The following is a 15,659-nucleotide window of genomic DNA, read 5'->3' on the forward strand; positions in this document are numbered from 1 at the left end:
GTTCATGCATCGTTGTCAATATAATGGAATTTGATGTTACTGTCATACTACAAATGAGATGTTTAGCGCTATTAAACCAGTATCAATTCATCATTTTCTTCATAAGAAACTGCCTGTACCGAGTTAGGAATATACAGTTTACTCCATTCGTTTGATTTTCAGTATTTTTGTGATTTTGCTTTTTGCCAGAGCTATATATAGAGAGAATTCACTCATCTAAATTATAGTATTGGCCCTGAATCTATAGTTCACCGTACATAGGAATGTATTTATAGTGCTCCAATAATATGAACCCAAATGATATTCAAATGCACATAGGACGACACAGAAAAAAACATTACACATTTACTACACGATTGGGCATCATGTAACCCATTACAAAACTTTCTGTTTGATTAATGTTTTGAGTTTTATAGATTCAAGACTGATATACACTATATATTATTTTTCATTTCTGTCTTTGATAATTTCTACAAACTTTGTGTCCTCTTTCAAGTAACACTTCTTTCAAATTTCACATGAGGTATATATTCAGTTTATAAAAAGTTAATTTATTTTTCTAGCAGTGGCGGATCCAGGATTTTTTATAAGTGGGGGCCCTCTGACTGACCTAAGAGGGGGTCACTCCAGTCACGCTTTAGTGATTTCCTATATAAACAACCAAATATTTTCCTTTTTTCCCTCCCCCTAAACTCGCCTCTGTCTATTATGTTTCTTTTATATATTACATTAAAAAAACAATAGAAATCATCTAAATTTAAAAGGACAAGACCTGTGATGAAGTAAATTGAACTGTATAACACTATTAATCATTATCTTTAATTTGCTATATTTTCGTTGATTGATTAAGTCAACATTTGACTTTGTCAGGGTTTATGGACATCTCCCTTTTTTCATTAATGTATGTATGTACTCGAGATTCCGCCATTAATGTAATGTCACCGGCGCTCCATATGTACTTTTTTGGATTTATCTCCCTTTGTAATGGAATCCGTTCCATGACGGACATTCACTGACACAATATTCTGAGCCAACCATGCACGGCGTAAGTTGAACTCTTTACATGTATATAAGCATCTATATTATTGTTATGAATCGACACAAAAGATGTGACTTTGTTTGCTTACCTGTGTTTATGTTTTTCGATGCGTATCTTCAAGAATATGTGCAACACAAAGAACTTTTATTAGAACGCTTACAAACTATACAAACAGTTGTGTTTCATTTTAATATACACTAAGACATTCAATTCATTCATTATTGAACATTAATTAGTCATTTTAAAGATTTATTGTAATTTCTATAAATAACCTCGCTCATGAAAAATTTAAAGTATGGAAAGCCATTTGTGTCATAAAATATTTAGCGTACGTAATTTTCAAAATTGTAAAAGTGATTATCTTTGTATTTTCAGTTTTTTACCATCATCCTGTAGATGTATTAAAGTTTGAATAATCTACTAAGTTTGGTTATCTGTAATGCAAATCTAGGCACGAGGCATAACAGTAAAAAAGCCCGTAACTGGTTAGAAGAACTTGTGCCATTATGTCAACAATTTCAAGAGATGGATCTTCTGAGGAGCAATCTGGTGCTGTGGACGACGATGCGACACAGAGAATAAGAACTCTTACAATTAGAGGGCAAGCTCTTTATGAAGAATCAAGAGATTGGCATACTCGACAGATAAAAAAATTCTGGAGTACAGTTGACGCAGTTATTGATACAGCTAATTCGCTTAAAGATAATAACTTACAAGAACTGCAGGAGGTTCAAAGAGAATTGACACTGCATGTAGACCAATTCTCAGCACTCTGCACTCTCTACTTAGAATTTCTAACGAAGTATAACACCAATGAGAGCCTACAGGAAAAGTCATATTTCGAAACAACTTTTCGAGGCTACAAGATACTAATAGATGCATCACTAAGAAGTCTTCGTCAGCGAATATCAGATGCACTACGCAAAGATACAGACAGAGGATCAGTCAGTTCTTCAAGACGATCTGGAGCTAAAACAAGTAGCTCACGAAACACGAGTACAAGCTCCGTGTACCTAAAATCCAAAGCTAAAGCAGAAGCAGCAAAGGTACGCCTGCAATATGTTCAGGAAGAAGCAGAATTAAAAAAGAAACAAGCTAACTTAGATGAACAATTTGAAATAGAAACGGCTAAGTTCAAAGCAGCAGCACAGAAAGAAAAGGCTGAATTAAATGCAGAACTTGAAGTTCTAGCATACAAAAAGGAAGTAGCTGCAGCAGAAGCTGAAGTCGAAGTGTTACAGTCTGAAGGATCAGATGAGCGTACTGAAATAAGCTGTTCAGGAATTAAATCTATTGCTAGTAAAAGAACACAAGCCTATGTGGCTGAACAATCTTCCCTGAAATTAAACTCTGTTTTACAACCAGGACCAGAATTTGAGATTCCATATATGGTACCGTCAACAAGAAACGAACCTCAAAAGTTATTTGATATCCCATATGTGGTACCATCAGTGGCAAGTGAACCTCTTTCACAAACAGATCAAATTCATGAAGAAACACCTATTATGGAACAAGCAGAAATCCAAAACAAAACTATAGAAAAGATAGACAACAGTGTTACAAGTGACCTCACAAGATTTCTACTGAAGAAAGAGTTACTTTTATCTCGCTTAATTAACTTCAATGATAAGCCAGAATTCTATTGTACTTGGAAGTCAAGTTTCACAAACATCATGACAGAATTACAAGTTACACCTATAGAAGAGATTGACATGCTAGTAAAATGGACCGGTCTAGAATCGAGGCAACATGTTTTAAACATTAAATCTTCTAACCCCAGTAATCCTACTTTGGCCCTATCCAGAATATGGGAACGTTTAGAGGACCGGTATGGCTGTCCTGAGATGGTGGAAGCTGCTATAAGATCAAAACTCAACGCATTTCCTACTATCAACGTCAAAGAAAATAAACGACTATATGAACTCTCAGACTTAGTTTCCGAAATAGAATCTTTGAAACTAGAACCTAAATTCAAATCATCGTTAGCCATGTATGATTCTTCTATAGGAGTAATCCCTATTGTTTCTAAGCTACCTAGAAATATTCAAGAAAAGTGGACGAACACAGCAGGAAAATTTATGAAGGATAAAAAGGTAATATATCCTCCCTTTGAGTGCTTCGCTGAGTTTTTGAGAGAGCAAAGTAAGATCAAGAACAACCCTAGCTTCATGTATGAGTACGACTCCGTTGTCACCAATCGCAAAGAAAAAGGAAATTCACGAAATGTCAATGTTGCAACTAAGAAAACGGAACTACAAGGCAATAGCAGGTCAACAGAGAAATCAAGAGATGATAAACAATGTCCAATTCACAATACCAATCATACTCTAAATAAATGTAGAGCATTTAGGAACAAACCAATAGATGAAAGGCGAAAATTATTGAAAGATAAAAACATTTGTTTCCGATGCTGTGAATCGAATACTCACATACAAAGAAACTGTCCAAGTAGTGGTACTGTCAAGTGTGACATATGTAGCAGTAATCATGCAACTGCTCTTCATGTTGACAATTTTCAAAGGAACTTTAACACGCCACCGATAGCTTTATCCTCGAATGGCGGGGAGTCAGCGCAAAACTCGGAACCAAATTCTTCAACACCAGTTGTAAAAGCAATGTGCTCTCAAGTATGTGGAGACTACTTTTCAGGGAAGTCATGTGCTAAAACGGTACTTGTAACAATATATCAGAAGAACCAGCGTGCCAATGCTGTTAAGACATATGCATTGATAGATGATCAATCAAACAGATCACTAATGAAGCCGGAACTTTCAGCCTTACTCAATGCTCAAGGCGAGGAAATAAGCTATACACTTTCATCTTGCTCTGGAAAAGTCAACATTACCGGTAAGAAAATTTCGAATCTAATCGTCGAATCTTTAGATGCAAATGTTGCTCTAGATCTACCACCGTTAATTGAGTGTGATGGTATACCGAACATTCGATCTGAAATTCCTACTCCGGAAATAGCTGCATACTACAATCACCTCTGGGACATTGCTTCAAATATTCCTCAGATTGATGAAAATTGTGAAATACTGTTATTATTAGGCCGTGATATCATCGAGGCTCATCACGTTATGGATCAGAGAATAGGACCACGAGGTTCGCCTTATGCCCAGAAACTTCCCCTTGGTTGGACTATAATAGGTGAAACATGTCTTGACAAAACTCACGTGCCTGAGGTCGTAAACGTGAACAAGACATTCTTAGTGAAAGGCGATCGTCCTTCGCTTGTTCAACCGTGTGTAAATGCTTTCGAAGTCTACGAGAAAGATTCATTTGGAAAAAATGTGTTCCAAACAACTAATCATGACGACAAAATTGCAATGTCAATAGATGACAAAGAATTTCTCAAGATCATGGGTAAAGAGTTTAAACAAGACGACGATAAGAATTGGATTGCACCGTTACCATTTCGAGAGGACAGACAACGGCTACCGAATAATGAACAACTTGCTATGAAACGAGCTAGATCACTCGACCATAGTTTACGTAGAGATCAGACAAAAATGCAACATTTTCTTACCTTCATGGCTCACATATTTGAGAACGGCCATGCTGAGCTAGCACCCGAACTTGACAATAATTCAGAATGTTGGTACTTACCTATTTTTGGGGTCTACCACCCCAAAAAGCCAGATCAGTTACGAGCAGTATTTGATTCATCTGCTAAATATGGAGGCGTTTCATTAAACGACGTTCTTCTCTCCGGACCAGATTTAGCGAACAGTTTGATTGGTGTATTGATGCGCTTTCGTAAGGATCAAGTCGCTGTCATAGGAGACATTCGTCAAATGTTCTACTGCTTTCGAGTAAGTGAAGATCACAGAGATTACTTGAGGTTTTTGTGGTACAAAGATAACAATCCGTCAAATGAGCTAACAAAGTATCGCATGTGCGTCCATGCATTCGGCAACTCGCCCTCTCCTGCAATAGCTACGTATGGTCTGAGGAAAACTGCTGCTCTTGGCGAAAATGTGTACGGGTCAGATGTAAAGGATTACATTGAGAACAATTTTTATGTTGACGATGGTCTCATTTCTCTACCGTCCGCATCAGAAGCAATCAGCTTAATGAAGAGGTCAAAAGATGCTCTAGAAAAAATTGGGAACATTGAACTACATAAAATCGCATCAAATAATAAAGAGGTTATGAATGCATTTCCACAAGAAGAATTAGCAAAAAACTTGAAGGAAATAGATCTAGATTGTGACAGGCTACCATCACAAAGAAGCCTTGGTATTAACTGGGATTTAGATTCCGATTCGTTTACATTCCAAATTGATTCCGGAATTAAACCTTTCACAAGACGAGGTGTATTGTCGACAATTAACTCTATATACGATCCTCTTGGATTTATTGCGCCAGTTGTTATAAAAGGCAAATTGTTAATGAGGTCATTAATTCAGGAAAGTCAGGACTGGGACTCGCCACTCTCGCCACAACAGTATTCAGAGTGGAAAGATTGGAAAACTTCGTTGGTTGATCTTGAACATGTTAAAATTCCACGCACGTACTTTGCCGAACCTTATTCTTCAACATTAGAGAAAACAATTCATATCTTTTCAGATGCTTCTGAAAAGGCGATTGGAGCAGTTGCGTATTTGAGTGCTCAAAGGTCAGATCACGATCGACAGTACGGATTTGTCCTTGGAAAAGCTAAGGTAGCTCCATCACATGGTCATACCATACCTAGACTAGAACTTTGTGCAGCTGTTTTGGCAATTGAACTTGCAGAATCTGTCACGGAACATCTTGATATACCACCGGAAAAGTTTCGATTCTTCACTGACAGTAAAGTTGTACTTGGATATATTTCCAACGATTCAAGGAGATTTTACACTTATGTCGCTAATAGGGTAGCTAAAATTAGAAAGTTTTCGAAGGCAAGCCAATGGTCGTATGTACATACAGGAAACAATCCTGCAGATCAGGCAACAAGATCGATTGCTGTTAATGATTTACAAACAAGCATGTGGCTTCATGGACTAACTCGTACCATAGGTGAAAACTCGATCAGTGAAACGGAGTATCAATTACAGGACCCGTCTGAAGACAAGGAAGTCAGGAATGTGTCATGTCTCAAAACGAAAATTTCAGACATCTCTAATATGGGATCACAAAGGTTCGACAGATTTTCAGACTGGAACAAATTAGTAGGCACTATTGCTAGACTTCAACATATCGTAGATTCTTACCAAGGTAAAGCCTCCTGTCACCACGGAAGAGGATGGCATCTCTGTGGGGAATCTTTAAATCTCGTGAATAGCCGAAGGGCAGAAATAAATATCATCAAAGCTGTTCAGGAAGAGACTTATACTGATGAGTTACTTAGTTGTGTCGAAGGAAAAAACATACCAGCGAACAGTCCGTTGGTCTCTCTTAATCCATTCGTTGATCAGGAAGGTATATTACGTGTAGGAGGACGTTTATCTCATGCTGATATTGAAATCAACGAAAAACATCCCATTATCATTCCAGGCAAACATCATATAGCCACTTTGTTGATACGAAAATTCCATCATCAAGTTAAACATCAAGGAAGATTGATCACGAATGGAGCAATTAGAACTGGTGGTTATTGGATAACCGGATCGAAAAGAATTGTGTCTTCAATGATTCACAAGTGCATAATTTGTAGAAAATTGCGAGGCAAGCTGCAATTTCAGAAAATGGCAGATCTTCCTGTCGACCGCCTGGAACCTGGACCACCTTTCACTTACGTAGGTGTTGACTGCTTTGGACCATGGGAGATAGTAACTCGGAAGACACGTGGTGGCGCTGCCAATTCAAAGAGGTGGGCCGCTCTCTTTACCTGTCTCACCACCCGGGGTATTCATATTGAAGTCCTTGAAGAGATGAGTAGTTCTTCATTCATTAATGCCTTTAGAAGATTCACGTCTATACGCGGACAAGTGAAACAAATTAGATCAGACTGTGGAACAAATTTTGTAGGAGCTACAAATGAACTAAAAATAGATACTATTCGTGTGGACGATGATAATATTAAGGACTGTTTGTACAAGTCGGGAGCTACATGGGTTTTCAATGCACCGCATTCTTCTCATATGGGCGGTATATGGGAGAGGATGATTGGCGTCACAAGACGTGTCCTTGATTCAATTCTTCTAGAGAACGTAAAGGGTGGACTTACACACGAGGTACTAATAACTCTTTTGGCAGAAGTGACGGCCATCGTTAATTGTAGGCCACTAGTTGAAGTTTCAACAGATCCAGAGGACCCGATTCCTCTAACTCCAGCAATGCTTCTGACTCAAAAACCTAATTTGATAACGATTGAAAACACCTTTGATATGACCAATATGTATAGAGCTCAGTGGAAAAGAGTCCAGGTACTGGCTGATATGTTTTGGAGAAAATGGAGAGTTGAATATCTCCAGACATTGCAAAAACGTCGCAAATGGCAAACAGAAAAACGAGACATTTCAGTTGGAGATCTAGTATTATTGAAAGACAATTCTGTTCATAGATGTAGCTGGCCTGTCGGCATCATAACTGACACCTTTCCAAGTCAAGACAAAAGAGTCCGCAAAGTAGCGTTGCGAATCATACGTAAAGATGGTGAAAGAGTTTCATACATCCGTCCGATCACCGAACTAGTTGTGTTAATAGAAACTGATTGATAGTGATATATTTAATATCAGACGGGGAGTGTAATGTCACCGGCGCTCCATATGTACTTTTTTGGATTTATCTCCCTTTGTAATGGAATCCGTTCCATGACGGACATTCACTGACACAATATTCTGAGCCAACCACGGCGTAAGTTGAACTCTTTACATGTATATAAGCATCTATATTATTGTTATGAATCGACACAAAAGATGTGACTTTGTTTGCTTACCTGTGTTTATGTTTTTCGATGCGTATCTTCAAGAATATGTGCAACACAAAGAACTTTTATTAGAACGCTTACAAACTATACAAACAGTTGTGTTTCATTTTAATATACACTAAGACATTCAATTCATTCATTATTGAACATTAATTAGTCATTTTAAAGATTTATTGTAATTTCTATAAATAACCTCGCTCATGAAAAATTTAAAGTATGGAAAGCCATTTGTGTCATAAAATATTTAGCGTACGTAATTTTCAAAATTGTAAAAGTGATTATCTTTGTATTTTCAGTTTTTTACCATCATCCTGTAGATGGATTTAAGTTTGAATAATCTACTAAGTTTGGTTATCTGTAATGCAAATCTATGCACGAGGCATAACAAAGTTAAATATTTGTTAATATTTTGTCCACGTCATCATTTAATTAAGGACCTTGTATTATCTATTAATTTACGGTATTTATAAATATTTCATCACCTACATCATATTTTGTGTGACATGACACACATTTTGTAATGAAATTAGTTTTATACATTTTACTATATACTCCTTATTTAACAATATAAGGTCTTTGATGGAATCTGTCTTATTGACACTGATAAGATTTAACGCTGTGTTAATATTCAACATGTTTTATTGACAAACATATCGATATCGTATCCATCTATATATTCCTAAAGCCGTTTCCTTTAAAAACTTTGAACTATGATCATAAGGTCACCAATATGAATTGTTTGATCTAAAAATAAATTGTTTCAAGTGTCCTTACTTTTTAGAATCATTTAAAAAGACGATCTGATTAGGGCCGACACCAAAAGATCAACGTAGGACAAAAAACTTAAATCAAATAGTTTAGGGGTAGGGTTAGAATTGCTGCAAGTTTTGTTTAATTGACATCGATTTTACCTGTATGTCTATTGGTCAATAAATTTTTCCCAAATTAAGTTTAAAGGGGGGGGATCAGTCATTGAACTTTTGATGTCGTCCATTTCCTACTTGAATGACCGAATTATTGAAATTTAAATGTTCTTAAACTTTACTATTGCGTTGTGCTTAAGTAAGACTGGTTTGACAGGTGATGCATCATATAAAGAAAGAACAGAATGATACATTCTATCTCACTGTACTTTGTGTGCCCAACTGTTTTCTTTCCTTACTAGTATTTGTCTTTTGTGAGTTCACTTTAATACATAAGTAAAGGCAACAGTAGTATACCGGTGTTTAAAGTGCATAACGATTTGGAGAAAACTCAAAGAACGCCAACTATAAAAGAAAAAAAAACCCAGAACAACAGGAACACTGAATTAAAAAAAAACCGCTAACAGATATAGTAACGACTTTTCTATAACAACTGCCATATTCCAGACTTGGTTCTATTTTTATACCATCTTATTGTCATCTGACGTAAATAAGAGATATTTTAAGGTCCTTTAGATCTAATTTTAAATACCAGGCATGATGATATAAAGTCAACCACCTTTATATCATGGAGATGTTGTTTTGTAGGTGCTGTACTTGACCATAAGATATATTTCCGTATTCGTTATCTAATCTAGTTGCACTTGAATTCCATGTCTTCTAACCCGAACAGATTTAAGGTTGTTAGTGAAGAATAGAAGGCCTCGTTGCAGTCTATTGTAATATCAGAAATTATTGCGTGGCTTTATTTTTTCAACTTTGAAGAATGAAAATAAATGCTAGATTGATTATTGCGGTTGTTAGAAAATATTTAACCGACATATGTATATAATTATAGAATACGAATTCCTTTTTTGCGGTCCTCAACCGGTCGCATTATTCGCAATAAAAAGTAAAATCACAAAAATACTGAACTTAGAGGGAAATGAATTTGGAAAATCCATAATCACATTGCAAAATCAAATAAGAAAACGCATCAAAAACGAATGGACAAGAACTGTCATATTCCCGAATTGGTACAGGCATTTTCAAATGTAGAAAATGGTGGATTAAGCTTGTTTCTATAGCGCTAACCCTCTCACAATAAACAAATCTCACAATAACTCTGAATTTACGGGATCCTTTTGTCCTTGTCTGCAATCTTCAAATTCATCCATTCTCATACCAACTATAACAGGTATAATGTTAGCTTAGTTAAACATAGATGTGTGGACGTAGCGCGTCTGGCGTATAACAAATATTTTTTAACCTGTTACCTTTTGATGGCTATTACTCGTTTGTTTCTCTGTCCTTTATTTTCACCCATTTATCTGTTTATTTATTGTAATCCTGTCGTGTAATGTTGTCATTTTAATGTTATAATTAACACTGCCATTAAAGCGGGATGTTTGGCATGCCACAAAACCAGGTTCAACCAACCATTTTTAAAGGCAGTGCTTTAAGGCCTGACTTTTAAGTCATGAGGTTCATCTTTTCATACGCAATCCATGCTGGGGGTCTTTTGGCCAGAAATAGATCCGGAAATGTTCGAATTTCTCCTCTTCTTTTTATACGACCGCAAATTTTGAAAAAATTTTCGTCGTATATTGCTATCACGTTGGCGTCGTCGTCGTCGTCGTCGTCGTCGTCGTCGTCGTCGTCGTCGTCGTCGTCGTCCGAATACTTTTAGTTTTCGCACTCTAACTTTAGTAAAAGTGAATAGAAATCTATGAAATTTTAACACAAGGTTTATGACCATAAAAGGAAGGCTGGTATTGATTTTGGGAGTTTTGGTCCCAACATTTTAGGAATTAGGGGCCAAAAAGGGCCCAAATAAGCATTTTCTTGGTTTTCGCACTATAACTTTAGTTTAAGTTAATAGAAATCTATGAAATTTTGACACAAGGTTTATGACCACAAAAGAAAGGTTGGGATTGATTTTGGGAGTTTTGGTTTCAACAGTTTAGGAATTAGGGGCCAAAAAAGGGCCCAAATAAGCATTATTCTTGGTTTTCACACAATAACTTTAGTTAAAGTAAATAGAAATCAATGAAATTTAAACACAATGTTTATGACCACAAAAGGAAGGTTGGTATCGATTTTGGGAGTTTTGGTCCCAACAGTTAAGGAAAAAGGGGCCCAAAGGGTCCAAAATTAAACTTTGTTTGATTTCATCAAAATTGAATAATTGGGGTTCTTTAATATGCCGAATCTAACTGTATGTAGGTTCTTAATTTTTGGTCCCGTTTTCAAATTGGTCTACATTAAGGTCCAAAGGGTCCAAAATTAAACTTAGTTTGATTTTAACAAAAATTGAAACCTTGGTGTTCTTTGATATGCTGAATCTAAAAATGTACTTAGATTTTTGATTATTGGCCCAGTTTTCAAGTTGGCCCAAATCGAGGTCCAAAATTAAACATTGTTTGATTTCATCAAAAATTGAATAATTGGGGTTCTTTGATATGCCAAATCTAACTGTGTATGTAGATTCTTAATTTTTGGTCCAGTTTTAAAATTGGTCTAAATTAAAGTGCAAAGGGTCCAAAATTAAACTAAGTTTGATTTTAACAAAAATTAAATTCTTGGGCCTCTTTGATATGCTGAATCTAAACATGTACTTAGATTTTTGATTATGGGCCCAGTTTTCAAGTTGGTCCAAATCAGGATCTAAAATTATTATATTAAGTATTGTGCAATAGCAAGTCTTTTCAATTGCACAGTATTGTGCAATGGCAAGAAATATCAAATTTCACAATATTGTGAAATTGCCAATTTTTTTTTTAATTAAGAGTTATCTTTCTTTGTCCAGTATAGTAAGCAAGAAATATCTGCAAGAATTTTTTTTAATTGGAGTTATCTTTCTTTGTACAGAATCAACTTAAATCTTTGTTATATACAATATACAATGTATATTCACTTTTTATTACCAACTGATAAATTTAAATTATCTTTACCATTCAGTGATAACAAGCAGTTTTTTTACATCTTAATATTTTATGATGTATTTAAATGAGTAGTAATTGTTGCAAACTCCATTAGAATATTTTAATTGAAATTAGTTTTGGAATAAGGGAAAAGGGGATGTGATTAAAAAATTGGGTTCAATTTTTCTCATTTGAAATTTCATAAATAAAAAGAAAATTTCTTCAAACATTTTTTTGAGAGGATTAATATTCAACAGCATAGTGAATTGCTCTAAGAGAAAACAAAAATTTTAAGTTCATTTGAATACATTCATTCTGTGTCAGAAACCTATGCTGTGTCAACTATTTATTTATTATGGGCCCAGTTTTTAAGTTGGTCCAAATCAGGATCTATAATTATTATATTAAGTATTGTACAATAGCAAGTCTTTTTAATTGCACAGTATTGCGCAATGGCAAGAAATATCTAATTGCACAATATTGTGAAATAGCAAATTTTTTTTTTAATTAGAGTTATCTTTCTTTGTCCAGAGTAGTAAGCAAGAAATATCTAATTGCACAATATTGTGCAATAGCAAGAATTTTTTTTAATTGGAGTTATCTTTCTTTGTCCAGAATCAACTTAAATCTTTGTTATATACACTATACAATGTATATTCACTTTTTACTACCAACTGATAAATTTTAATAATCTTTACCATTCAGTGATAACAAGCAGTTTTTTTACATCTTAATATTTTATGATGTATTTAAATGAGTAGTTATTATTGTTGCAAACTCCATTAGAATATTTTAATTGAGATTAGTTTTGTAATAAGGAAAAGGGGGATGTGATTAAAAAATTGGGTTCAATTTTTCTCATTTGAAATTTTATAAATAAAAAGAAAATTTCTTCAAACATTTTTTTGAGAGGATTAATATTCAACAGCATAGTGAATTGCTCTAAGAGAAAACAAAAAATTTTAAGTTCATTAGAACACATTCATTCTGTGTCAAAAACCTATGCTGTGTCAACTATTTAATCACAATCCAAATTTAGAGCTGAATCCAGCTTGAATGTTGTGTCCATACTTGCCCCAACTGTTCAGGGTTCAACCTCTGCGGTCGTATAAAGCTACGCCCTGCGGAGCATCTGGTTATGGTATGATATGGTTTTTGTTTCTTTCATTTACATTGGGGACTAAAGAAACGATCAGTGTGTATTGTTCGTTTTATAGAACTTGTTATAAGTGTGTATTTTGCATTATAAGCAGTCAACCTGACTACAAACTATCAATAGTTGTATATTCCGTGTGGAAAGAGGTCGGGTCAATTTCAAGTGTTATCTGACATCTAAAGATTCTTTAATTAGTTCAGACGTTGATATAACAATGAAAAGTCGACTGAACATGATTAATATTGCATCTTCAATAATTCAAAGCGGAATTCGGTTTATGAACGAGAAACCGTAAAGCGTTTTCAATTTCGGTATTAGTTATGTATGTTATCTACGTATTATCCTGGTTCCCGGTACTACGTTCCGGGTATTAGCTATTTGATATATTTGATGTGTAACATTACAATCGGGTACCAGCCAATCTACGTGTGTATGTGTACATGATTTACCGCCAAAATGACCGACTTAAAAAATAGTCCATAAACTTTCCGTATAATGATATGCAAATTCATAATTAATCGTAACTTTTTTTTATCTTTGTATAATTAATATAACAAAATGGATTCCACAAAATTGAAAATAGCATTATTTTACGAGGATTTCTCATATTTTTTTCACATCCGGCGCAGTAATACGTATGTTTTGAAGAAGCTCGAAGAATTTGACAAAGTGAATTGAGAAGGAAACGGATAGATACACGTTCTTACTATCAGGTAAAACAATTTAAATGTACAGAACAAACACATTTACTTCACACAAATAGTACAGGCTTAAGCTTTTTGTTGTCTAGCTTATACACGACTGTAGTCAAGTATTTAAACGACGGCGGTGACCTACAAGGTACGGGTCATACTGGGTCAAGTCTAAATATGTAAACACATATCCACGTGCTATTAGGTAGAACGCATCGTAATGCAATATCTACATTTTTTCCTCCTTTATACATCGTTTAACGAGATATATTTCTCCTTTTTACATCGTTTAACCAGATTTATTTCTCTTTCAAATACACTTAAACACGGGTTGTATGTAAAATGTACGTATCTTTTCTAGTGTTTTCTTGTTGTTATTAAAGTTCATTTGTTGATGTTTAGAAATTTTTGAACGACTGAACACAGGAGTGAATGAATGCAACAATTATATATACTGAAGACTTGGGCTGTACAATGAAAGTGTACGTATATCATACTGATAATCATTCTAGCAGTAATTATGTTAATTTAGGATGTAATGTCTAATGACAGGAATTCATGAGCTATGCCTCAGGCTTTCTGAAAAAATATCAATGACAATGTAAACAGGAACAAAACATTGACACGAATGATACTCTCTTCTATGTTATATAGTTATTTAGGTATATGTGTTGCACAAGTTTCAATTAAACTTAAGTTATAAAACTTTTTTTCAGGGCACAAACCCACTTTAAAGAGACTTGTCTACTGCCATACCCATCCTATTTTCATGCACCATTTGCAAGCAAGAGACTGAATGGTTTGCAAAATTAAAAATCAGGACGGTGTCCAATTAAAACAAAAGAACTAAACTGGATGAATATTGTAGGAGAAATCTAGACATGCTAGAGGAAAGTTTTGATTTGTGAAATTGGTTTTCCTGAAAAGTCATTCATCCTAGCCTGCAGAAAGGAACTATAACTGTCCACCACCAACTGACGAGCTAATGTTGAGCTTCACATATGGAATTACTCAAATACCATCAATGTCTATGTTTTCAGCACAAATTTCACAATTTATGACACAGCTGTGCTTTTTTTTATACCGTTAAAGAGTTGTATACCAAATTTTATTTTTTTATCAATAAATATATATTATATTAATTGTGTCATCTAAGAACAAAGTCTTGTATTTTGCCAAAAGATGCATACTAGTGAATGAAAGTGGTGCAGTTCATTTTGCTTTGGTATATAGAATTGAATTACAATTGTTCATGTTATTGGAATGCATATAAAAATAAGGAGATGTGGTACAATGTATATGATATTTAGTGAGTTTATCAAGCAAAAGTGAATAAGAAATAGGTATAAGCAGTTACAGGTACTACTGTACAATCTCAAACAAGGAGAAAAATTCATACCGTAAAGAAAATTTCATATTTACAAGTAAGTTTTGTTTTTGCGTTGAATAATTTTCTTCTATTGTTTTAATTGCAAATATGGGAAGTGGTTAAAATGCTAATGAGACAGCTGTTATGGCCACAGAGCCTTAATTGAAAACTTCTTTTTCATTCATACCGGTAGATTTTGCCTGGAGTAAGAAACATATCTGCCAACTTTTCAAAATGCACATGGGGTTTTTACGTGAAAGATGGTTCATATAGTCATACAAAACCTTCAAGGGGGCCTTCAAATGGAAGCAGAACAAGTCGCCCCACTGGCTAATCGGCCCACTTTTTAAAAAAACACCACAAACTGATTTATCAAATCACCCCACATGTGAAATTGGTTAAATCATGTTTAATATTACTCCTGCCAACTCGCCCCACATGTGAAATTTGTTAAATCATTTTAAATCAGGGTTCTCACTAAGGAATTTTGAAGGCGAGTCCAGGGACTCGTCATTTTTGGCCACGGTGAGTCATGGTAACTGTGTTCAGTTTATACAAAATATTTCAATATTGATGTATTTGTGGACTCACCAGTTTTGAAAATGGTGAGTCCAGACAGATTTTGTTGAGTCCAGGACTCATGGACTCGCCTTAGCGAGAACCCTGTTAAATATTACTCCTGCCAACTCGCCCTACTTATAAAAAAACGGTAATTTTT

General features: G+C 34.9%; 1 protein-coding gene and 1 long non-coding RNA gene across 2 annotated transcripts; both read left to right on the top strand.

Annotated features, from left to right (window-relative positions):
• Positions 1-1,545: 1,545 nt before the first annotated feature.
• LOC134681506 (uncharacterized) lies at positions 1,546-7,686 on the top strand. The gene has a single exon (XM_063541144.1). The coding sequence runs from the start codon at positions 1,546-1,548 to the stop codon at positions 7,684-7,686; it is 6,141 nt and encodes a 2,046-aa protein (XP_063397214.1).
• Positions 7,687-10,246: 2,560 nt separating this feature from the next.
• LOC134728081 (uncharacterized) lies at positions 10,247-14,714 on the top strand. The gene is made up of 2 exons (XR_010108762.1): positions 10,247-13,593; positions 14,289-14,714. It is a non-coding gene; the product is annotated as an uncharacterized LOC134728081 (long non-coding RNA).
• Positions 14,715-15,659: the final 945 nt, after the last annotated feature.

The sequence above is a fragment of the Mytilus trossulus genome, chromosome 8 (assembly GCF_036588685.1).
Source record: "Mytilus trossulus isolate FHL-02 chromosome 8, PNRI_Mtr1.1.1.hap1, whole genome shotgun sequence".
Lineage (NCBI taxonomy): Eukaryota > Metazoa > Mollusca > Bivalvia > Mytilida > Mytilidae > Mytilus > Mytilus trossulus.

Bases quoted from the DNA above. Each gene is read 5' to 3' on its own strand.
- LOC134681506 (XM_063541144.1), top strand. From the start codon at position 1,546: ATGTCAACAATTTCAAGAGATGGATCTTCTGAGGAGCAATCTGGTGCT.